This window comes from Monodelphis domestica, chromosome 3 (assembly GCF_027887165.1).
Source record: "Monodelphis domestica isolate mMonDom1 chromosome 3, mMonDom1.pri, whole genome shotgun sequence".
Taxonomy (NCBI): domain Eukaryota; kingdom Metazoa; phylum Chordata; class Mammalia; order Didelphimorphia; family Didelphidae; genus Monodelphis; species Monodelphis domestica.
In genome coordinates, this window is record NC_077229.1 from 430,908,576 (window position 1) to 430,933,180 (window position 24,605).

Here is a 24,605-nt window from a genome sequence, read left to right on the forward strand (position 1 = left end):
GCTAACTATTAAAATGCCTTATAAAGTTTGTTAGCTAATCTACTTTGATTTATTCTAACTTTGATTTAAAAACAATACCTGGGACTTCACAAAATATGAAAACATAATCATGATAGCTGGTCTACTTAGCATCTCTTTTCTAAAAATACTCAAAATTTTTACAGATAGCTCATTAAACCTGACAACATATCTGTGCTGTCACAGGTAGGTCAGGAGATGGAATTATTGTTCCCTTTTTATGAATAAGGAAATTGAGGTTAAAAGATACAGTAACTTGTGCAGTATTACACATATGGCACACTTCATTAAAAACAAAACAAAAGACTTTGGTATTCTCATGCCCAGGTTTGTGTTTACTAGATTTGCATTTTTCGTAAATGTGTATGGGATGGAAGAATGGAGGAAGAGGAGAACTGGGGAGATATATGGTCCAAAAATCATTCTGTGATTAGGCTGAGACTTTGCAAGAAACTTTTTGTTCAATTCACTTTTCCCCTTTAAAACTCAGAAACATTTAACTTTGTATCCTACTGATTTGACCAGTGGATTTGTTACCATTCTGTAGAATACAGGTCATTTTTTTATATTTTATATCTCCTTCAAGCATATAGTACAGTACTTAACATAGTTATTCAATAAATGTTTGCTTCCCTGACTCTCAGGCTCTAGACCCCAAATATTAGGAAGCACTAAAATTTTTTTAAGGGGAACTTCTATATTCATGTTTTAAAATTTCAAATGTCAGGAGTTCAATTTATTAAAACTATTGTATTCCCCTATTTAGCCATCATGTTGTGATTTTATATTCCTCTCAAATACAAGTGTTCAAGGAAATTAGATCAATAATAATTTTTAGTGCATTTGACATCACTCAACTAGGGAGTACCAGTTATCCTTTAAGAAGTTTGCTCTTCTAGTCATGCATAACTTTGGTCATTGACATTGTATAAAAAGTAAAGTTAATTGTAAATAATCAAGGGGAAATGGAAAAGTGAACAATTAATGAGCTAAATCTTTGTGAAATGTAAACAGTGAACCAAAATGGTGAGGGAAAGAAAGGATTGTTAGTCAAAGGCTTGAATTCTGGATTAGCTTTATACTCCCTCTCACCTTCTCATCTTCTGTCCTTCCTCTTCAATATGCCCAGAGATTTTTTGCCACTGTCTTCATTCAATAATTAGGCAGTGTTAATTAGCCTATTTCAAGATCAATTCAGACTCAAAATATAATTTTCAACTTTGCCCTTTGGCCACTCAGACTTAGACTAATAATGGATTGGGTATTTTATTGGATTTTATCATCACTACTGGCATGATATAAGAATAACAGCTTCATATTCAGCAAGGTGAGACTGAATGTTCAATTTTGGGTTGTAAAATAAAATAGATGAGTTAAAGAAAATTATAGGAATCCTCTTCAAAAAAGTATTCTTTTAAATAGAATTTTTTCTTCAAAAAAGCATTTCATTGTTTAACACATAAGGAATAAAATGATTAATTCTAAAGTAAGAAAACAGTTACATTTTCTTGCTAATGCCGAGTTCTGTTAAAGAGCTAACCAATTGTGCGAACATTAAGGAGGGTCTTGAGAACAAGCAATATAGATTCAAGATGATGAAGGAATTTTCTAACCTCAGACTTAAGGAATTCGAAATCTAAACATTAAAAAAGAGGTATTGAATGAACTTTAACCCCTACATTTTGATTATGTGGTACTGTGTCAGTAGTTGTTTCCATGCATTTTTGCTAACTGCTTTACATGTCATAGATTAAGTTAAAAACCGAATTCATTTCAACCAGAAATAGTATGTCCAGGCAGTGAGGTGAGATGGAAAACTTCCCAGATATGTGATTCTAGGTAAGTCACTTCACTCTGATTGACTTGCCCATACCACTCTTATGCCTTGGAAGGAATAGTCAGTACTGAGTCTAAGACAGAAGGTAAAGAGTTTTATAAAAAAAAAAAGAAAGAAAGAAAAAGAAATAGTACATCACCACATAAAAACCATTCAAAGGTCTTTATGTATGTTAGAATGAGAGTACTTCATTTCTTCCTTGAGCCCAAGTTAAGTAAATATAGAAGTCAAGCTTCATGTGAGAATAAAAAATAAAGGAAGACTACAACACAAAAGATAAAAAGATATTTCTTTTGAGAAATATTTTCTTTAGTTATCAGCTGTTATGCTCAACTACAAATGCTAGGGGTAAACGAATCTGCAAAGGACACTGGATTTAGTTTCAGAGGACCATCAATTCAAATCACAGCTGTATAGTCAATATTTGTAAGATACTGAACAGAAATTCAGTTATCTATATCATAGTTCCTTCATTTACAAAATGATGAGTTATTTATGGGTACATGAGAATATTTAAGTAGGATAAACAATAAGTAAATAATAAAATAGATAAGTAATAGGTAGGATAGATAAATTAAAGTGGTATAAATATTTAAGTAGGATAGCTAAAAAAATTGTTGCAGTGAAGGGGAATTTTGTTTCCCTAGGATATATATATATATATATATATATATACATATATATATATGTAAGCCAATAAAAAAAACAAATGGAATTTCTTTTCAAAGTGAAAATGCACTTAATTATACTGTGGAAAACTGCTCTTCAACATAGCAAACACAGAAGAAAAGGTTCTGTTATATGTGCCAAGAGACACATTGGTACAATGAAACTGGTTTTTATTCCGCTGATGTCATTAATGTTTGTTCCTTTACACCTTCTGAAACCATATACTACAGTGTAATTCTAAGAAGGAATTTTGCACAGAGCAATTTCTCTAGATTAGAAAAATTAAATCATGGTAAAGTTCTACTCATCCTTTGCCTGTTATTGCTACTGGCACAATATAAACATAATGTGACTTCCTCCTGCCCTTCTTTTCTCTTTCCCTCATTCCTCTTTTCTTTAACTTTTCCTTTCTTTAGGTTGGTGAGAGTTACTGTATTTGGGGCTAAAGGTATAATGCCAAATTTCAGAAATTTAAAGTTTTAGAGAGTTGCCTAGAGCATTGAGCAGTTAAGTAATTGTGTTTTGACAGACATAGAGCCTGAAACTGGACTTTCCTAATTCAATGGCTGATCATCTATCTCACTATGAGTAAATAAATAGTTGTAATTTTGAGAAAATATTCTGTTTACTCATTCAACAATACCTTCAAAATAGCAAAGTATTAGGTAAATTCATTACAGGATCCTTTGGCAATGGGATATGGGGTGGGAGGAGTTGTTAGGAACAATAGGAATCATATACAAGATGAAAAAAGTTTGAGAGGAGATTTTTGCACAGCTTGGGATCAACAGGAAAATGATGCTGGCAGATTGGAGATGAAGACCTGTGGTCTGCCAGAGGTACATGAATTGCCTTCTTGCCATGGAATATTAGCTTGTACCTCTATTGAGACAGAACTCTTGCAAATGTGGTTTTCAAAACAATGGTTTGAATGAAGGTATATCTCAGTAAAAATAATCCATATAATGAATATTAAGAATCTGATAAACATAAATGAAGTGCTATAATGAGGGGATATAAAAGAGAAGTAAGCAAAGTGAGATGAAAAATATACACCATTACTAGCAAAGGGGGGGAAGGGGAGGTCTCAATAATGGAAGTACGAAGTTGAGAAAGTATAATGACCAAGCTCTACCTCAAAAAAGGTCAATAAAGAGATACCTCACCCATTCTTACAAAATTAAGATTGATAGGGATGGAACATACAAGGTTTGATTTCTTTTATATTTTGGTTGGTTTATTCAGCTCTTTTTTCTTATTATTATTCTTTGATATAATGAACAAGAGAAGCAAACAGGGAGACAGGAGAGAAATTGAGGTGATAAAAGAACAAAACATATCAATAAAACTTATTAAAAAACATATTACCCACAAAAAATAATCAGATCCAGGAATAAAATAGATCAGAAAACTGAGAGGACCCTGTTTCTTGTCTCAGAAATTAATTTTTAAATAATATCAGTTAGACATTTAAAAAAACAATATCCCAGTAACCTCAAAAAGTAAACAGCAATTTAAGAGAATTAATAAGCAAAGTGCTTTTTGAGAAGTCACCCAACTAACAATTACATACATTCCTTTTTAACATCACTATCCAATTTCAAAAATATGTTGGAAAAAACGGTTAGTGAAGAAAATTTACACCAATAGAAAGTTTTCTAAGATTCAGTTATTTCTTTAAAATTGATTTTCAATTAATTAGTTGGTTCTCATTTCATCATTCACAAATATTAAATACTTGTCATTCTTATACTTATTCTATCACTTTCGGCATTGCATTATTAAAAAATTTCTATTTTGAAAGACAAATTTCACCTTAAAGATAAAGAAAATAATTTCAGTGTGGTGGCAGTATTTGTTTGTTATTAATGGTCTTTTTTTTTCCTTTGGATTTGGAATTAGAAGTTAGAAGCCAATTATATAAGTTTTATAGATTTCATAAATTGTTCAGAACCTCTTAATTTCATTCTTTTTTTTATTTTTCCAATAAAAATAAATGCATCTATTAGATAGAATTTATTCTGAATTGGTCATTTATCAAAAAGCCTCCTTTCTTTCAGGGAATTGCTATTGGGTCTTTAATTAAAACACAACTTTTTTAACCCTTCTCTTCTATTAAGCTAAGCTCAGGATAGCCATAAACATTTCAAAGTAATACAAACCTGAATATTCCTGCCAGGCAAACTGAGGAGTGGAACTGAATTATAATGAATCAACAGCTGTCACAATATGACCACAGTAACCAAATCAAAATATCAACCACTAACCCAGATGAGATTCAAAGGTCATTTGATAAACCAGTAGCTCTCTTCAGCACTGCCTGAAACCTCAAGAGAATCTTTGTATTGAAATATTCCATTAGGCTAGTGAAGTTTTATGAAGAATTACTCCTTGTCAATAAATAAGTTAATGTTCTGGCAAGATCTCAAATAGGGTAAGATTAGAATCATTTACCAAATTAAGGAAACTCAAGAAGTTCACAATGAATTTTCTGTTAACAAACCAAGTACATCATCTGATCACTTGTCTTCTTACAAATCTAACAATTACCTAAATCTCTGGGAAAATAGATGAAAAATGCCACCTTAGATCCTTACATGACTGAAAAAGGATTTAGTGGAAAAAAGCATTTTTCTGTGGTAGTAAAATGTCTTTCAATAATTCCTTGTAGTACATTATTACTGGTTGGGGAAAAAAATTCTAAAATTCAGATAATCCTTGCTTGGTGCTTTTGTTGGTCACTAAAAATAATCCTGTCCAGATAAAGATTCCCCTAATAACATAGAAGACTCAAGTGCATAGTTCCAAATCTAAGGTATATGCCAAAAGAAATATACTACTTGCCAGGCAGTGGTTAGCCTTTGTATTAAGAATGTCAATGTGTGAGTATCAAGGTTAGTGATTTCTCCCAACTTAAATGTTCTTAGAGCACTTAGTGTCTGTCTGTCTGTCTCTTGTCCTTAATACATTCTTTCTAGATTCATACTTACTTGTATGTATGTGATATCTCTCCCATAGATTGTAAGCTCCTTTTTTTGTTGGTTTTAGATCTTTGGAGTACCCAAACCAAGTAGAATATCTTTCACAAGGCAGGGATAGAATAAACATTTGACTCATTTAATTAAATTTAATGATTCTTCAGTGAGAAAATACTTTAGGGGTAATGTAACATCAAATGCTACGCAGAGTGATCATATATATCTGCGTGGATTAAGTTTATTCACTAAACCGCTGGATGAAAAGTGTATTTAGAACCATCTGGGTTGATATGGTATTTTAATACCTATTTTTAAAGGATGCCTGTCTTTCCTACTTTTAAAAAGATTTGACATAGTGATTGCTGCCTTAAATTTCCCAATAGTGTGGAAACATATGCAGAAGAGCCTGAAAGTTTTGCTTTCTTTTTGATGAAATCCTCAAAACCAAGAAATGCATATTACTTTTTAAGTATAAGAGGGGGGGTGTTTGCTTTACTATTTTGGTTTAGGGATTTTTTTTTCATTAGGAGGTATGAGTATTAATCATTTAACAGTATGTCTTCATAGTAGTAGCTATGGCAAAGTTATCATTTTCAAACTGTTTTGCAGCATGCAATATATAAATTAAAAGTATATTCGAATATACAAATATGTAATATTAATACAAATCTTATAAACATCCCAAAGGACCAAGATTATAATAAAAGGATATTACTATATTAGATTTTCATTACAATATACTATCACTGCCTATGTAGTTTATTCCCATAAATGCCAAGTCTAGTCCCACACATCAAGGTTTTGATATTTACTCCCAAAAGAGAAGTCAGAAAGTGGCTCAATACTTTGATTTTTCTGGTCATATAAAGGAAAACCTCACAGAATCAACAGTTGACTTCAAAATAAAAATTATGCCATCTACAGCTAATAATTCCTTCCTGTAAAAATCAGTGTCACTTATATCTGATAGATATCTTATTCAATCTTAGCCTTGATTGATTCGACTGTCACAAATCTTATCCAAAAAAGGGGCTGACGTTGCTGATGCTATAGCCCTAGCCCCGATGTGAAATCATGGGAGAATTAAGCCTTTGAAATGTAAAGAAATCCTTTGTAGTTTTAATGAGAACCAGTGTCAGATTTTGAGGTTAGACACTGGAACTCTGTCAGAAACCTACAGAGTTAGACAGACCCTACTGTTTCTTAGGCAAGAACAACTCTCAGAAAGGTTGTGACTTTTAATATAAATTTGGACCCAAATAATAGACTGTGATACTGTGCCTGTGTGTCTGTGTCTATCTGTTTCTCTGTTAGCTATTAAGTTCAAGTTGCTGAACTAGATAGTTGGTCTTCTTTTGTACAAGTTAACTTCTGTGAAAATCAGTTACTTCTAATTTTTTCAAAACTATCTTCTATAAAGAGAGCATAACAAAATATAAAAGTATAAAGTTGTGGGGGAATACATCTCCTTTTGAATGAAGGCAACCTTCGAGGCAATATCATTACTGCATACTGTTAACAAATTCTAACTAAGCATTTAGGTTGACACCAGTAGATCAGAAATTCTTTATTGGGATGTTTAACAAGATCTTAAGATTTGCTTTCTTCCTTTTAATTTTTAACCGAAGTCACTATTTCTCCTTTAAAAAAAATTAATAGTCATTTGCTCAGTGTCCTCCCAATTCTGAGGGTGACTGCCCTGACCCAAGTCTGACACTGCCCCATTAATGTCAGATAAACCATTTAGTTCAAACACAATTCTTTTCTGTGCAAAAATCTGCTAGAGGTGGAAAATGTAGCAGTTTGTAAACAATGAAGAGCCATGTTTCAGACCAGACAGCTTATCTGACAGAGCAGCTCTTTCATTAAAAGCAGTGGGTGGGAGACTCGTGGACAGAGTTGCATTTCCTATCACAATGCAGTAGACTGTCTTGGCCTCCATATTTAAGAGTTTAATGGGAAGGAGGGCAGACAGAATAAAAGAGCTTGGCTGACATGGATTTTCAGCTTAAACAACAACAAACTGAAAGGAGTCAGCCCTGGGCTCTAGCTAACTTAAATTTTAAATACTGTTCAGATTGAAAAAGCAATCTGGTCTTTTGAATATTTTCCCCCCTTGGGAAATATAGAACATTATTATTATTTAATATGTATGCATTACTTTGTTCTGTTATTTTAATTTATTAAGTTATCTGTACTAAGCCACTTTATTTTTCTCATATGTTAATACACCCCTCTAAAGAAAATAAATATCCATTTAATCAGTTTGAATTATTTAAGATCATCAGAAGGATAGTTTTAGGACCCTTCAGGGAACCTTCTTTTATACTGGTTCATGGCTTAGGCACTCGCATGTAAAAACTATTATTCTCAAAACTCTGCCCTCTACTATTTTTAGGTTTAAGTACATAGGATCTTAGAATTAAAGTTTATTTTTAATTATTAAAAATGAATAAACTATATATTTCCTTGGAAATCTGAGCTTCTCTAAATGAGAAAAATGTTACCTATCAATTACATATAACTTTTTAAAAGAAGTGTTTGTATGAGTTTTTACCTTATTAAAATAAAACATCAACAAATAAATTATCATTTAGAAGTAAGAATATCTTAATGCTACATATGTTCACATACCCTATGATTAAAAATATGCTGCTAGGGTTTAAATATGGGGCCCCAATGTCACTTCTAAATACCAAAACTGATGTCATCAGTTAAAGTAGAAATGTCAGCCTTTCTCTTCCTATATTGGCATTGAGTTCAATGCCTCAAGTTCCTTTGATGGGTTTGATTATGATACATAACATTACTTTAAAAAAAAAACAACAATGTATGTTCCGCGGCATTTTTAAAAAACAGGACATATTTCAAAACACACAGTCATGGTCATCTATTCTTTGTAGGATGATCCAACTAGTTGAACCAAGGGATTTCACTTAATTTACTGATTGATTCAAGAGAATCATAGCCACAATAAGAGATTACTAATATTTTTAATTGCATGTTTATTTAATTTAACAAAGACCATTCATCACTTATAACTAAGATAAACAGCTAGAGGGACCTATAAAATGATCTGTTCATTGCTAAGGCAGCTGTGATTAAACTAACATCTCCACAGTGTGGTCAAAGGAATAAAAAATATACAAATGACTCCACAAGGAAGGGCATACTGGTCCCTAGCCTGCCATCTCAATCAGTGTCTAACCTGGTTTCAGTGAAACAGAATATAGCTGGTTCAGGTCTTTAGTCCCCAAGTTCAGGACTTGACAGCTACACTTTCCACATTCTGACAGTCATTTCATAGCCTTATAAACCTATGCATTCTTTCCTAGCCTTTAAGTTGAAAATTCACAAGTGATATTGGTATGCATGCAAAATAGGTGGCTTCTTTTTCTCTACCAAGAAAGAGTTCAAGTAAACAAAAAGAAAAAAAATCAATCTTAATGTTTCAGCTTCTTCAACTTTTAGCTTTCTATACTTCTGTTGCACTAATGCTACTTCTTGTCAATAGCTCATTATTTAAATGAAAGCATTTGGGTCAGATTTTATATAAACACCAGCCTTAACATGCCAAACTCACATAAAATTTATTACTCTGTGTATCATATATATATATACATAATAAATTCCATAATTTCTCAATGGTATACATATATAAAATGGGCCAAATATAGAAGATTAGTTAAGATAACTAAGTTATATGTAAATTATAAGGTCCTAAAAATCACAACACTAGACATATGCTTTTCAAGCAAATAAAACATAATTATTCAGAAAGGAATATATAATTTTCAAAACATATCTGCTTACTTTGTATTCTGGAATTGACAAAAGGAGGAGAAAGATTGTCATGTGATCCAAGGTCCCTGCTGGTCATATGTTCATAGTGGGTCCCATCTCCATAGTTCTGTTGTCAAAATAATGATATAAGTTATGAGATTTAAATATAAACATTTACACAAGCAGAAAAGCAGTATTTGTACATGGTAGAAATTACACTCAATCTGGAATTAGAAAGTTGTCGTTTCTACATAATAAATACATAGCTGTAAATACTTTACTGAATTTTCTCAACTTAAAAATAATTATGATCATAAAAAGGGGCTTTGGAATTTTAATACTATTATTGTCCATTCTTAAAACATTTTTCCTTAGATTACAAATCAAAATAGTATTCAGAAACCTTATTTTTACTTGCTTTCACAATTAAGCAGTTCAGATTGTAGTATTAAAATGTTATAAGGGAAAAAAAAGAGTTTTCATTTTGTTTCATTTTAAAGGCTACTTAGATATACTGACATATAATTATTTCTAAAGAATACAAAATGGATCCATTTTGTAATACAATAATTCATGCCAGAACATCTTTTTTTATTAAGCACCCTTACCTTCCCATTGTACAATCAATACTATATATTGGTTTTATGGCAGAAGAACAAGAAGGGCTAGGCATTTGAGGTTAAGTGACTTGCCCAAGGTCATACCACTAGTAGGTAGCTAAAGCCAGATCTGAACCCAGGACTTCCAATCCTTAGACCTGGCTCTCAATCCACTGATTCATGTAACTGCTCCCTCATGCCAGAATATTTTAACATGTATTTCTTATTTTCATGTTATAAGTAACTAATAAGTGATTTTGAAAAACATCAAACACATCAGAACATTTAAGTAGTACTGACATTTCACATGGCATAAAGGCACATAGCTTGTAAAGTAGATATTCTTAATAGCTGTTCTTTTCCTCTTTATTTTGAAGGCAAAAAAATTCTAAAAAAAAATACTCTCAATGAATAACTTACTTTTAATGTGTTGATCCCAATATATAAAGGGAAAAGCAGATTTTTATTTTTTATCAAAATGTTTATTACATCTTGATATAATGCTTAAAATGATCAGAAAAATCCTCTTTTTCAAAAGGCTGTACAGTCAGAGAAGTCTAAATTAAATTTACTTAGAAGGCTGGTCTACACCCACCAGTGTTTTGTAAGTCTCAATGTTTTATACATATAAATACTTTTTACGTTTTATCGAAATCTACAACCAAATATGTTATTCAAAGGGCAGATTCTGCCCCTAGGAAAAAAGTTGAGCTCAGTATGAACAATAAAATGTATTTTACTTTTGGTGACAGACTATACCAGTCTGCTAAGCTCTGGCAAAAGTATTCTACATCTACCATTTTTCATATTTATTCAAACAAATTAAAGATCACTGAAATTCTAAAACTTTACAAATCTGCCCATGTGTAAAACTACTCAATGATACTGATGAAATGAGAATTTGGATTTTCAAAAAAGAAGAAAGAAAGAAAGAAAGAAAGAAAGAAAGAAAGAAAGAAAGAAAGAAAGAAAGAAAGAAAGAAAGAAAGAAAGAAAGAAAGAAAGAAAGAAAGAAAGAAAGAAAGAAAGAAAAGAGAGAGAGAGAGAGAGAGAGAGAGAGAGAGAGAGAGAGAGAGAGAGAGAGAGAGAGAGAGAGAGAGAGAGAGAGAGAGAGAGAGAGAGAGAGAGAAAGAAAGAAAGAAAGAAAGAAAGAAAGAAAGAAAGAAAGAAAGAAAGAAAGAAAGAAAGAAAGAAAGAAAGAAAGAAAGAAAGAAAGAAAGAAAGAAAGAAAGAAAGAAAGAAAGAAAGAAAGGAAGGAAGGAAGAAAGGAAGAAAGGAAGAAAAGAAAGAAAATACAAATAAAATTATAACAAGTTCAAAACTGTTCACTGAGATATCTTTGAGTTTTCAGACAAATTGATGAAAACATCAAAAAAAAAAAAGTCTGGATGAGTCTAACCTGGCCATTTTTCAGAGAGAGGAATAAAACTATTGTGATACAGATAAGGCAAAACCACAAGAAATCCAATAAATCTGAATATCCTCATAATCATGAGAAATGCAGTTATCTCCTACACTTACTGTTGAGAGGAATGAATTTCCTTCTTTGAGTGAAGACTGTAACATGAGGAGGAGGAAATTTTCCTCAACCCATCCATCTAACACATTAGAATATCAGACTTGACAGCTGGTGCAAGGACTCAACAAAGTGATTGGTAAGTATAAAGAAAATGCTTTACTTTAGAAACTAAAGTTAGGAAGACAGTGCCAACAAACTAGTTGAAGTGTAGAGACCCACAGGACTCTAAAATATTCTGATTTTGACAGTTTTATTTCTTAATATGCCTCTGATGCCAAAATAAAGTCCTTCTCCAATAAATATAACACCCCCCCCAAGCAATTTATATATAAATCCTTCTCAGCTTTAGTTTTGTTTTGTTTTTCCTACTAAGCTGATAGTTTTGGTTTATCTTACTCATCCCACACATACACAAATTTGCACATCCCAACATATATAAAATATGATGAAACATGCTATGTGAGGTTTTTTTTTTCCCATTTGTATGGGGATGGGCAATTAGCTATTTGATTCAATGAAGCCTAGCTGTGTGCTAATATCATTAAACACTGGAGTTGACAGAACCTCAGAAATCATCTAGTCCATTTCTCTCATTTTACAGATGTGGAACTGAGGCTCCTATAACTAAGTACTTTATTCCCATATCACTTGGACATAAGAAATTAGTGACAGAGACAAGACTAGAATGTGTATGCCCTAACTCACATCTAAATCTCTCTTCCATTAAAACTCAGCTAAAATCAGACAAATAATGAAAAAATGAAAAAGAGCATCATGAAAATGACATGAAAACAGTATAATTTGAATGTGCCCATGTGACCAATTAGTGATCAAATATTCTTGTGGTAAAATAGTAGTAACATATTTCTGAATCAAAATCCCTTGCCAGACTAATATATTTAATAATACCCAAGAGTCATAAGCTACATAGCCAATTCTTTTTATCATTGTTTCTAAGCTGCCCAGCCTACCACTTATCATTTTCCCTAGTATTGGATCAATCCCTGAAAAATGCTTCTGGTCAGAGAACGGAGGTAAGTGTCAAATCCAATAACAGAATCAGATAAGACAGTAAAGAAGAAAAAATGTAATTCCAAAGACAAGCTGATCAGCTATCAACTTAGTATGCACTAATTTCTACAAAGTCAGGTGTATGAAACTTACATTACATTTGTCAATTTATATATGCAGACTGTCTGGTTATGGAGAAAAAAAGATTAGATATACTTACCCTGGATGGACTTGGATGTCCTCCATTCCCCCAGGACCCTGAGCTAGTTCTGTCTTCTACATCTAGGGACAAGGAAAAAAAAGTTCTTTAGGCTTTATTGCAATAATTCTTTCTTTTTATATGTGCACTTTTAAATTAATGTTTCAAATTAATCTCCTGTTGCCTTTAATTAAGAATCAGGCACAGGGCTACCATGATGATAGTGGCTTCTGACCCAACTACTTAAATTAACTCATTTAAATTCACAGCAGAAATGAACTGGACCCTCAGGAACCAGAGGTTTGAACATAAAAAATTATATCCACCCTTCAGTATTTTATGAACCTTAATTTTTGGTACTATTATAACTATTCTTAAATTTTTATCAAAATCTATAACCAAATAGGCTTCTCAAACTTTTCTTCTCTCTTTAACGAAAAAAAATGAACTGAAATAAAGGGGGAAAACCCATATATAAGTATAAATGAATTGGCTGTATCCTTTCGTCAAGACACTTCTTGCCTTTTACTTGAGGACTATGTACATTTGTCATCAAATATAAAGTAAAATAAGGCCATATGTGAACTTATATTTAATAAATATTTTCTTTAACTTTTTCCCAAATGGCAAGAGAGAAATGAAACAAGCATTTTATATTAAACACCTGTCATTTAAAAGTACTAGAAATACAAAGATAAAAAAAGACAAAATCTTATGCCTCTGAGAGCCATAAGAGTCTAGTCAGCGGGTATAACAGGTACACCAATAAATCTGATACAAGGAACTGTGATAAAGCCCAAAATGCCACAAAACATTGGAATTACTATAAATTCTATTACCAACTAAATAACTGTAATGGATAAATGAAAGAAGCTTAGTGCCCCAACTGGAAGATCTGAAATATGAGAGGTATAGCTTAGAAAGTAATATGTTATTTAAACACATCACCGTTAGAAGATTTAGTTAATATGAAAGATATCAAATTTCTTTGAATAAATATCCTTGGTAAAAAATAAAAGTTTTATTGATGTGCTATTAATTATGACTTCATTGCAGATAACAGACAGCCGTCACAAACTTCTCATGACAAAATCGAGGAGGAATTGTGAAAATTTGTTTGTTTCCTAACATTTCAATGATACTGTTTATTCCTTTAACGCTACTACCACCATTCTTTATTGATTTTATTTTATTATCAGCATATGATCATCATGGCATAATCGACTGATTTATTTATAGAGTACAAGGTACAATGGTGATTCCATGTATCTTAAGAAGTCAACAACAATTCACTATTAGCAATGAACTTGAACTGTTCTTTTTTTTTAAGTTGTTTTTAGTTCTTTTAGTTATATAGTTAAGAAGAAGAAGCCTTTGTCACTTCAAAAGCTATTCCAACTGCAAAGAGATTTCTGCCATTGACAGTCAAAATCAGGGTATTGTATGCTTCAAGGCAGGCCAAGAAAACCCCTGGGATTGCATCAAGGCCTTTGAGAAGACATGAACCTTCTCTAAATCTGCTGTTAAAAAACTAATAACCTGAGTTGCAATGTGGATGGTTTTTCTGAAATACTCTGCAAAATGATTTTTCAGGTCTCTCAGTTTTTCACACTATTGTGTGTGTCCTCTGAAGTTATCCTAATCCAAAAGCAGAAATCAAGTATTTTAAATAGAAAACATATAAATAATATCATCCTTCTTCCATTACAATTCTTAAGAATTTATTATTCTTCTTCTCACAACTAAAGAAATCAACATATATTTTAGTCCTAAAATGAAGTATATGGATTAATGAAGTAAATTTAGTGCCTTAACTAGAAAGCCTAAAAGATGAGAGGCTTAGTTAAAAAAAGAAAACATAGGGGGCAGTTGGGTAGCTTAGTAGATAGAGAGCCAGGTCTAGAGATGGGAGGTCCTGGGTTCAAATATGGCCTCAGACACTTCCCAGCTGGGTGATCCTGGGCAAGTCACTTGACCCCCATTGCCTGGCCCTTACCACTCTTCTGCCTTGGAGCCAATACACAGGATTGATTCTAAGATGGAAAGTAAGGGTTTAAAGAAAAAAAAAAGCAAACATAACCAAATCTCAAGTTAAAAGGAAGAAGAAAGTTAAGAAGAACAGTATTAGAATTCATCTACTTCCTAGGATGTATATATGAGTTCTTTCACAGTGAATCATTTGTTTTCCATTTTTTAAAAAATGTATAAATGAGAGGAACGAGGGGAGCACTATATAATAAATGATAACACTGAAAGGAAAAATAAGAGGAAGAATTAGGATTGGGCTTCTAATCCCATTTCCTATTATATGCCCTGCAATTTCTGAAGTCTATCTCAGATTAAGGCTGAGGCTTTGCAGGGGTTCTTCATATGCTTCTTCTGCCTACGTGAAAAAGTAAAGATGACGGTCAACTAGCAGCCAGCTAATTAACAGGCAGCTAAAATACATCAAAACTTGAGTATTCCCAACTGGGCATTTTCAAAAGCGAGCAATCCACTAATTAAAAATGTTGGAAGTCAAGCTTTTTCAAAGCAGGTTAAATACTAGTTGGGTTCCTTCACACATGGATTCCCAGCCAATCAGATAAAGCTGCTCTTTTTTCTACCTATTTTCTTTATGCCTCTCCCTCCTGTGTAGTTCTACTCAATCACATTTCTTTTCTCTTCCTATTTGTTGTTCTTTCTTTCTTTTCTTAGGCATGAGCAAAGCCTGAGGCTCTCATTCATCAGTCAGGACAAATTGCAACAGTTCCTCAGAAATGGTCATAAGCCCTGATCTAATTTTAATTTTGATATAACTGATGTTGAACTGGGAGATAGAGTAATAGCAATGGACAACTGAAACTTTACAGGTCATTTCATGGTCTTAAATGTCATTAGTTTGGGAAAAAAAGTCCTTAAATCAGAGCTAACAATTAGTTAGCAAACATTTACCGAGTGTGCAAAATAATTATGAGAAATATTGTTCATGAGCTAGGATATTCTTCTAGAAAATGATGAAAATTACTGAACAATATAGCAGCAAGTACAAAATAAAACTAGTACAAGCAAAAAATGCAAAATTGACTCAATTGATCTTTGACTCCTCTCTCTACCTCACTTCACTTTCTGAGAAAGGAATAAAAAAAAGGAAATACATAAACTACATTAGGGAAAAGGAAAGAAGCAAGCAGCTGGCATAATCCCAAGGTAGAATCATGAATTCCAATAAGAAACACCGAGATAAATTCAATTCAATTTTCTAAGCATTTATTAAATGTATAGAAGGTGTGGCACCGGACTAGACTCTTCCCACACAAAGACAAAAACTCTTTGGGGATCAGAGCTGGCTCATGGATAGAGAATATATTCTTACGAAGCCATCTTTTTTTTTGTTCATTTGATTAGAATACTAAATACTAAAAGTAAAAAAGTCAAATATAGTGAGAATTCAGAAGTCTCTCCTTCTCTTATCCCTAACAACAATTATAGCTGCAGAGAGGAAAAGTAAAGCTTTTGGACCAGAATAATTTTGATTTATGTATCTTTTATTTATCTTTCACCCTATAATTATTTAAACTTCAAGCCTGCTCAGCTGATAGAGAACTGAACTGGGTTCTAGATCTGGCCCTAACTGGCTGGGTATAGGGGAAGTGTAAAGTGAAGGACTATTCGGCAGGACCTGTGTAATCTGATTTCATCAGTGCTGAGGAACTCAATCTTTGGGTAAGGAACTGTACCCTCTCTGTACCTCAGTTTTAGAAAGTTATTTGGGAAAATAAAATGACTTGTCCAGGATTATAGCCAGTATATGTCTGGAAGTGGGGTCCTCCCCAGACCAGATTTTTATACATTATACCACAAGACCTCTACCAGATAAAATACTTTAGACTTGGTGTTCTTAACCTGAAATCTTTGGAGCCCTAATGAATCAAAGAATGGATTTCTAAGAGTCTGGGGACTTGGATGGGAAAAATGTTACATCTTTATTTTCATTATCCTCTAAGTGAAGTTTGGCATTTCCTTCCATTTTGAATAAAAGTAATGCAGAGGTCTAGAAGATTTATAAGACTGCCAAAGGGAACCATGATTTTAAAAAAAAGAACTTCAATCTTAGACAAACTACTCTCTATAAATAACAAGGATGAGTTTGAGGGCCTGCAAGGTATCTTTTACCTCTGAATCTTCGATTCTCTGAGCCTCGCTTTTCCTCATCTATTAAGTGTAGAGTAGACCAGATAATTTCTAGGGTCCTTTTCAATTCTGATAAGTCCCTGGTTTTATAGTCCCTTCAAGCTAAAAAAAAAAAAAATCCTATCACTGAACTTCAAAAGGCCAATGTGTTTCCTGAATTCACTATCAACAAGTATATGTGGAAAGTTCACATATACAAGATATTATGTGAGTCTCTAAGGATGTGGAAAATAAAAAAAAATATGATTCTGACCTTCAAGCAGCATAGAATCTAGTTTGGGAGCCAAGATACAAAAATACTACTACATAGTGACATATCAATTGCATATCATATAATCCAGATAGTAAATGCATTCATAGCTCACAAGAAAATGTCACTGCAAACTGGGGTGCCCAGAAAAGACTTCACATTAGACATGAATCTTGGGCTAACTTTGAAATAAGAGCAGAACTCCTATGGCTGGGGAGGGGGAAATAAGAATAAAAGAATTCTAGGTAGAGATTACAGTGATAAAAAAAAAAAAAGCATAAACACAGAAAGAAATAAGCCTGTCTCCTTTAAAGGGAGTGAGTAGATAAATTTGGTAGAAGTAGAGAAGTTGGAAAGGCAGGCTAGGGCCAGAATACTGGGCTCTGGAAATGGCAGACTAAAAGTCTCGATTGATTTCATAGGCAATGGAGTGGCTCAAAGGATTCTTACTCAAAGGAGAATGACGTGCTCAAAATGTCACTACTGAAAGATTAATCTGGTGGTGGTATGCAGGAAGAACAGAAGAGGGGAGCAATTGAAGGCAGTAGATTACTGCAGCAGACTCAAAACTCAAACTGTGAGGTAGGACTTGTGGAAGAAAAAGATGTTGCTCAATTTTACAAGCCTTTAGTTTGAGATAACAGACAGGCTCCCATGTAGAAATAACCAGTACATAGAACTGCTAGCCCAGAGTTCAGCAGAGAATAATAGAAAGAGTTAAAGGTAGAGATATAATAATCAGAAGTATGGGGTGATAATTATGCACAAGAAAATTGTTGAGCTATCCCAAAGGGGGAAGGGAAAGGGACAGATACCCAACATGTTGAACTAAGTCTTAGGATATATACACATTGTAGGGGACAGAAGAGGGAGAAATATAGGCAAAGAAGTTAGAGAAACAGTGTCCAGGAAGGAAAAAGGAAAATAGGCAATATTATGGGTGATATTAAAGAATGCCCTATTTCTTTCCATTGGTGGGAACCGCATTATTATTTACTGTATTTAAAATTCTTTTTTTCTGATACTGTAAAGAATATAAGATTAGAATCAGAGAACTATGAAATAAGTTCATTTCTGGTGCTCCCTTTTCTGAAAGACCTTTCCTTTTCCTCAACCCAGTTATTAATGCTCCCTACCTCCTCAAATTATTTGATATTTATTTATTTGTATAGTGTTGTAGACCTACTCAGCTTTCTGCATACACACTAAAATATAAATTCCTTAAGGGTAGCATCTTTTTTTTTTGTCTTTATACACACAGAGCCTAGCAAACCACCTAGAACAAAGCAGACAATAAACTTTGAATTCAGTCTTTCTCCCTTACTTGCTTAAATTTGCCAAGAGAACAAAAGGAAATAAGGATTGATAGTTTGAAAGACATGGATATCTATCCCACACAAACTATATGGTTTGCAAATGTGTTGAAAGCCAAAGGCATCTCAGACATCACTCAGAAATGTAGGGAGATATTCAACCTGCAGGTGCAGTCTTCAAAATTGGAAGAAACATGAGAAAACTTTTGAGATAAGCTATGGAAGGAGAAAGGTGCACATATGATAACCCAGATTGAAAAAATAAAAAAAAAATAAAAAATTAAGTTAAACTTCACCCAAAGTAAACAATCCTCAATTAGGAAGTGAATTTGCTTTAGACAAAATGATCAAAAGAAAGAGGGAATGGTGAAGGATGAGTTAGGCCTTCCAAAGAGACAAACCTCAGGCATTTCCAATATGAATGAAGCAGCTGACTGCAAGATCAGTTCAAGAAACTTAAAAGTCTCTTGAAGAAATCTTTAGGAATAAGATAAACACATCTAGATAGAGAAACATCTTAATTAATAAGGGGTCTTGCAATCAGACACAGGACTAAGAAATCAGTTTTAAAAGAGGTTGAGAAGATTAACAATGAGGCCAAACTGAACTGCCCTTGCCTAAAAGTCCAAGACTTTTAAAAATAGCAAAAGGACTAATTTTGGAAAGAACTAAAACAATGGAGATATCAAATAGGAGAAACTAAGAAAGATCAAGGCCTAGCTCCCTTAAAGTTTCATTGAAAATCAGATCTAAGACTTCCTATAACTTTTAAACTTTCTCTTTTTGTTTATATTTTAAATCTCTATATGTTTTCCTGTAGTTACTAACAAAAAAGCCCTTAGAATTTTTAAGGAAAAAGGTGTTTATTCCAGAGGAAGTAGTTTACATGAGAATTTGGAAACCTTAGTCTCTTATACAGCTAATGTGAAAGCAGAATATCCTAAGTAAAAGTAGTTGCAGTGAGTGCCATGGTAGGTGAACAAAAGTAGTTCATGAAGAGGCAGTCCAGGATGGAAGTAGTTAACAGACCGGGGTTAAAAATGGCAGAAGGCACCACCGATTGGGCCAAGATGAGAAAAGCTTCAACAATAAGTAACTATTCAAAATCATTAATAATGCTACAAAGAGATAAAAGAGAATTAGGGCTAAGAAAAGGCCAACAGACTTGGGGGTTTAGGAAATCAATCTCAATTTTAATGTTAGAAAAGTTCTTTTGATTTTCTGGCAAAAGTCTCTTTTTAAAAGATGAAGAGACCCAAGTGATTTGTCCATGGATCACATAGTTACAAAGAGCAAAGCTGAAACTAGAATTCAGTACTCTTTGCATTCCATTATGCAATCTCCAATACGGTTGACACATTTGCCTTTTAATATCCCCAGGGCCAGATGTGCCTTTCAAGACCCTTCAGCATTGTTGCCCTTCCACCTATGAAGGCGTGAATGGTTTAGGATATTTAAAATATATTTTTATGACTCCTAGGTTTGTCATGAAGGGCAAGTATCATTAAATATTCTCCCTGACTATTGGACTTGGTTAAATAACACTCTCATATTAAAACTTCACAAATCCCATCTTCTCTATAAATCCCTCGGCACCTCATACAGTTTCAGTTTTAAGTATTTGATTCAGTGGCTTTTAAATTTTTGCATAATAATTGCTTTTTATTTGTCCTTATTTTATACCCTTTACATAATGAAATATGATTTCTTAGACAATGTGTGCTGACCAAAGGTCTGGACAACATTTAATCAGTTTTGGAAGCATTTTCTATAACTAAGTGCAGTTACCCTGTCTACCAATTTGCCCATGAAAAAAATTAATTCTCTTTCTGTACGTGACCTACCCTATTAGTTCTGGGCTCCCAGAGAGGTACATTCATCATTTCCAAGTTCATCCCATTCACAATTCCTAGAGCACCCTGGAATTTCATAGAACTTCTGTAACTGTACAGCTAATTGAAGGAGTATTTCCATATTGCCACAATAATCTACAGATTTCTCTGGTGATTTGTTGAATGCTTCCACATATTCAGATGGAGTCCTGAGAATGATGTAGCTAAGTTACTCATGGAAAGGTAATCATGAAACATTGTAAGGTCTATACCATCTCAAAGCCTTTGCTCTGCAACAGACACCATTCGATATCCTCTACACCATTACTGGAAAATCACAGACTGTGTACATCTGTAGCTCCAACTAATTTCCTAGTCCAGGAAGAACCCTTGGCTGGGCCCTCAATACAAACTGAGATGGCATATGCTCTCCGTCAGTGCCAGATGAATTTAGAGTTCAAAATATTTCATCAGCAAAGAGCGTGCTAAGGATGTGCACATTTTCATTAGCACCCAATATAATAGGAGCTCTGAGTGTAGAGTTATTTGTGTGTCAAATATTGAGTACTACTACAGATGTATGGGAAATTGAGAAGCACTGAATATTGACAGAAGACACATTCGGTGCCATGAGTCTGGTTTGTCCTTCCTGTACTCCTGCCCTGTAGGAAACAAGATGGTCTTCATAATGAATGATTCCAGCCTTTATGAGAAAATTTCCAACACTGCCTAAATTTGATGGAGCTAGTGATGAAAATGTGATTTTGTTTGCCCCTTTAAACTTGAAGATTCTGTTGCATGAAACCTTGAGTTTTCTCATTTCAAGTGGAAAGTGGAGCATCCTTGCCCCCTTGATCATTCTGAGAACTATGTCCATATCAAACATGACTGAAAAGGAAAGAAAAGAAGGGAATGTGACCTCACATTTCCTACCAATGCCATACAGTAAAAAGATGAAGGAATTTTGTGTACTATGGAAAATGCAAAAGAATTTTTTTAAAGCAAAGATTTTCCTTTAAATTCCAAATGTTTTTTTCCCAATAATGTGACCTTTAAAATATATATATATAGAAAATAATTGTTTTCATTATATTCTAAGTGAACTGTTCTTCAAATTGAATGCCCACTAACTTAAAAATTCCAGGAAAACTTATATACATACAAATATTTAAACACAAAATATATAATATATTATAAATAATAAAAGAATATAAAAATAAATATGTATAAATATATAATCTTCCTAGAATACATATGTATATAAATCCTTTCACAGGAATGACATATCCATTTTGTTAGCATTGCAAAATAACATGTTCTCTTATATTCTGATTAAAACAACCTAGACTGATAAAGGTCACTCATAGAAACTAGAGCCAGGATGGATTGTAGAGAACATGTAGCACAACCCACTCATTTTATATACAAAAACACTGAGCCTTCAGTCACACAGGTAGAAATCAGCCACGCTACATTGTCTGACTCCTAATCCAATGCATTCTCCACTCGAACATCCTGCCCGTCTCCATCATAAAATGACATATTTGTTGTGTGTTTAAAATGACACCATCAATGTCACTGATGTCTACTAAACTGAAATACAAGGTGCTACATGAAGATTCATAGCAATGCTAAGTAGATATTTCTTTTGCAAATAAGATATAACGAACTATTGGTTTTGAATTTTTATCAAGTCTCTGTCTTTGAGGATTATTAATCAACATCTCAACTGAATAACATGTGCTCAATTACCTAGATGATCAGATGACTTAAACAGAAAACAACTTAAATTAAAAAACGGACACCAAGGCAGCACAGTGGACACAATGACACAGTGGACCTGGAGTCAGAAAGATGAGTTCAAATCCAGACTCAGACATTCACTAGTTATATAACTCTAGGAAGTTATTTAACCTCAGTCTGCCTTGGTTTCCTCATCTGTTAAATGGTAGTGAAACCACCTATTTCCCAAGGTAGTGAGAATAAAATGAGATAATATTTGTAAAGTCTGTTGTAAAACTTAAATCACTATGTAAATGATGACTATTATTACTAGCTATTAGTAAATGAAAGATTAATGATATTGATACTGATACTAGTTAGCATACTAACTCTGTTGTTACATCATGAAACACATAATATCCTCTTCAGTTCCATGGAGGCTACTGATGTATACAACAAACAAGGGTATTCATGTAGAAGAGGTTTTCAATGCAAAGGAAAGCAAATCCCTCTAAAATCCCTAATCAGATGAGAAAAGTCCAAATCATGCCTAGGATGCTTACTGGAGTCACTTAAACTACTTAAGCCTCATAATTTTGTCTTCTATAAAATAAGGAGGTATATTCAATGGCCTCTAAAATCATTCCCAGCTATGATCAACTCTCTAAATAGGGAAAGCCTTTAATAAGGAAATCATATAAATCAATGTTAATATTTGAGATATGAGTAAACTAAAATTCCTTTATAAGATCTTTGATACTCTTATTCTCCTGTGGAAACACTCAGTAAACACTTCAGGTCACATAGGCATAAAATGAGGTGAAGGCAAACATCTGAAAACATTTGAACCCAATTCGTCATACTAAAAAGCTAAATAATATTTAATGTGGTTACTTGAAGACTCAGAATAGCAAAGTGTTATTGTGTTTTTAAAGCTCAAATAATTTTAATAACATCATTTTAGGTTGTCATCATTTAGTTCCTCCCCATGTTTACTTTCAATACATAATGCAAGTAATATATGAGGACAGAAAGTATAAATAGTACTTTTGAAATGGCAAAGGAATAAATTTGGAGAGTCCTCACTTTTGAAAACCAGAAAATTCAACTCTGATGCTAGACAATTCAATGTTTTCAATGGTATAAAATACAGAGATTTAAAAACTTAATTTTTAATACATTGCTTTTAAAAAGTCTTGCTGATGAGCAATTTATACTTAGTATAAAAAAATAAAGAAAGCTAGGATGAAACATCCAACAGTTTTATCTACTCTTCCTCTTTGTTTCCCTTGGGTGCCATTTTTATGGAACGCTAGGAAAGGGAATGTTAGCTTAATTGAAATGTTTGTATATTGTAATTGCTGTGAATTTACAATACTCTACTCCCAAATGACACCTCTTCTTTTCTTCTTTTTTTATTTCCCTTTATACTTTAAAAATGCTACTTCCTTTTTCTTTTTTATCTTTCCCAATAGTATATTATCATAATAAATTCTATCCTTTTTACTTTCCTATTTTATATTAGGCCAGTGTTGGATAAGATATTAATTTAAAACACTGGCCCTTCAAAAGCAAACTAAGCAAACAAACAAAAACTCCTGGGAAAAAAAAGAAACAAACTAAATACCAACCAAAACTAAAAACTCATTCCCAAATCTAGTCTGTATCCACTTTGCTAAAAATTCACTCCCATAAAAGCAGCTCTAATACTATCCTTTCAATAGTCAAGTTCTTTCACTTAACGTTAACATCGTAGTCTGTGACCTGAAAATGACAAGCTATCAATCCTGCATGTTATCTTCAGGGGTCATGTCTTAGTTTTAGGCCAATTTTCTTTGTATTTAGACTTAAATGTGCAAACCACACTATATTACTCTGCAAAACATCAATGAGAAGGCTTAATTAAGTAACACTGACAGATAAATCCATTTCTTTCGCAGTAATCAAATCAAAGCAGGTTGACATAACACAGGAGCTTAATACAGTTATTCCCTTGTAATTGGAAAAAGGCCCTTTACTTCTCATTAAAGCAATCTTCTGGGTATTGGTATAATAAGAAGGCTCAGGGCTTTAATACTGCCCTATAAAAGTCTCAAGATACAGACCCCTTAAGCAAACAAGCCAGATTATCTAATTCCTCGATCAGAGCAGAACATGTAGTTCCTACTGTTTTAAACTACTAATTCTTTATCCCCGTTAAAATTAAAAAGAAGCAAATCAGTATAAAATACATACAATGAAAATTGACAAAAGTGCACATACTCTGCTTGCTGATTTAAAGGCTACTGCCACATGTACTTGAAAGGAAGGTCTTTCTTAAAATGTATGTGGAAAGCTTGCAAATGTCAAATTTTAATAATCATGGTTAGGGAACATCTATTACTTTACTAGGTGTTCTTCACAGTATACTAAAACTGTCCATTTGAAAGGATCAGAGGGAAAAATGAAATTTGAATTGAATGTTTAAAGCATTTGCTATTTAAAGAATGTAGTTAACTAGGGACTAGAGGTCGCTTTGAACTATGTGCTATTTGGAATAAATTTATATCAGGCTCAACAATGTTCTGCTGTGCTCATTTCCTGGTGCTAAACAGAGACAAAGATATCTACATCCAACCCCCAACCACCAATCCCATTAGGTCTCTTCCACTTATCTGCTGACTTTCTGATATTTACCCAGTGATACCACTGAACTGTGTTCT

General features: G+C 33.2%; 1 protein-coding gene across 11 annotated transcripts in view; it reads right to left on the reverse strand.

Annotated features, from left to right (window-relative positions):
- TCF4 (transcription factor 4) overlaps positions 1-24,605 on the reverse strand; it is a 438,336-nt gene that overhangs the window by 277,398 nt on the left and 136,333 nt on the right. For all 11 annotated transcript variants that reach the window (XM_056824455.1, XM_056824457.1, XM_007487546.2 and 8 more), the window contains 2 exons: positions 12,635-12,696; positions 9,316-9,412 (listed from right to left, as the gene is read on the reverse strand). In XM_056824455.1, coding sequence (XP_056680433.1) covers positions 9,316-9,412; positions 12,635-12,696 — 159 coding nt within the window. Of the gene's footprint in view, positions 1-9,315; positions 9,413-12,634; positions 12,697-24,605 lie in introns of those variants that run through there.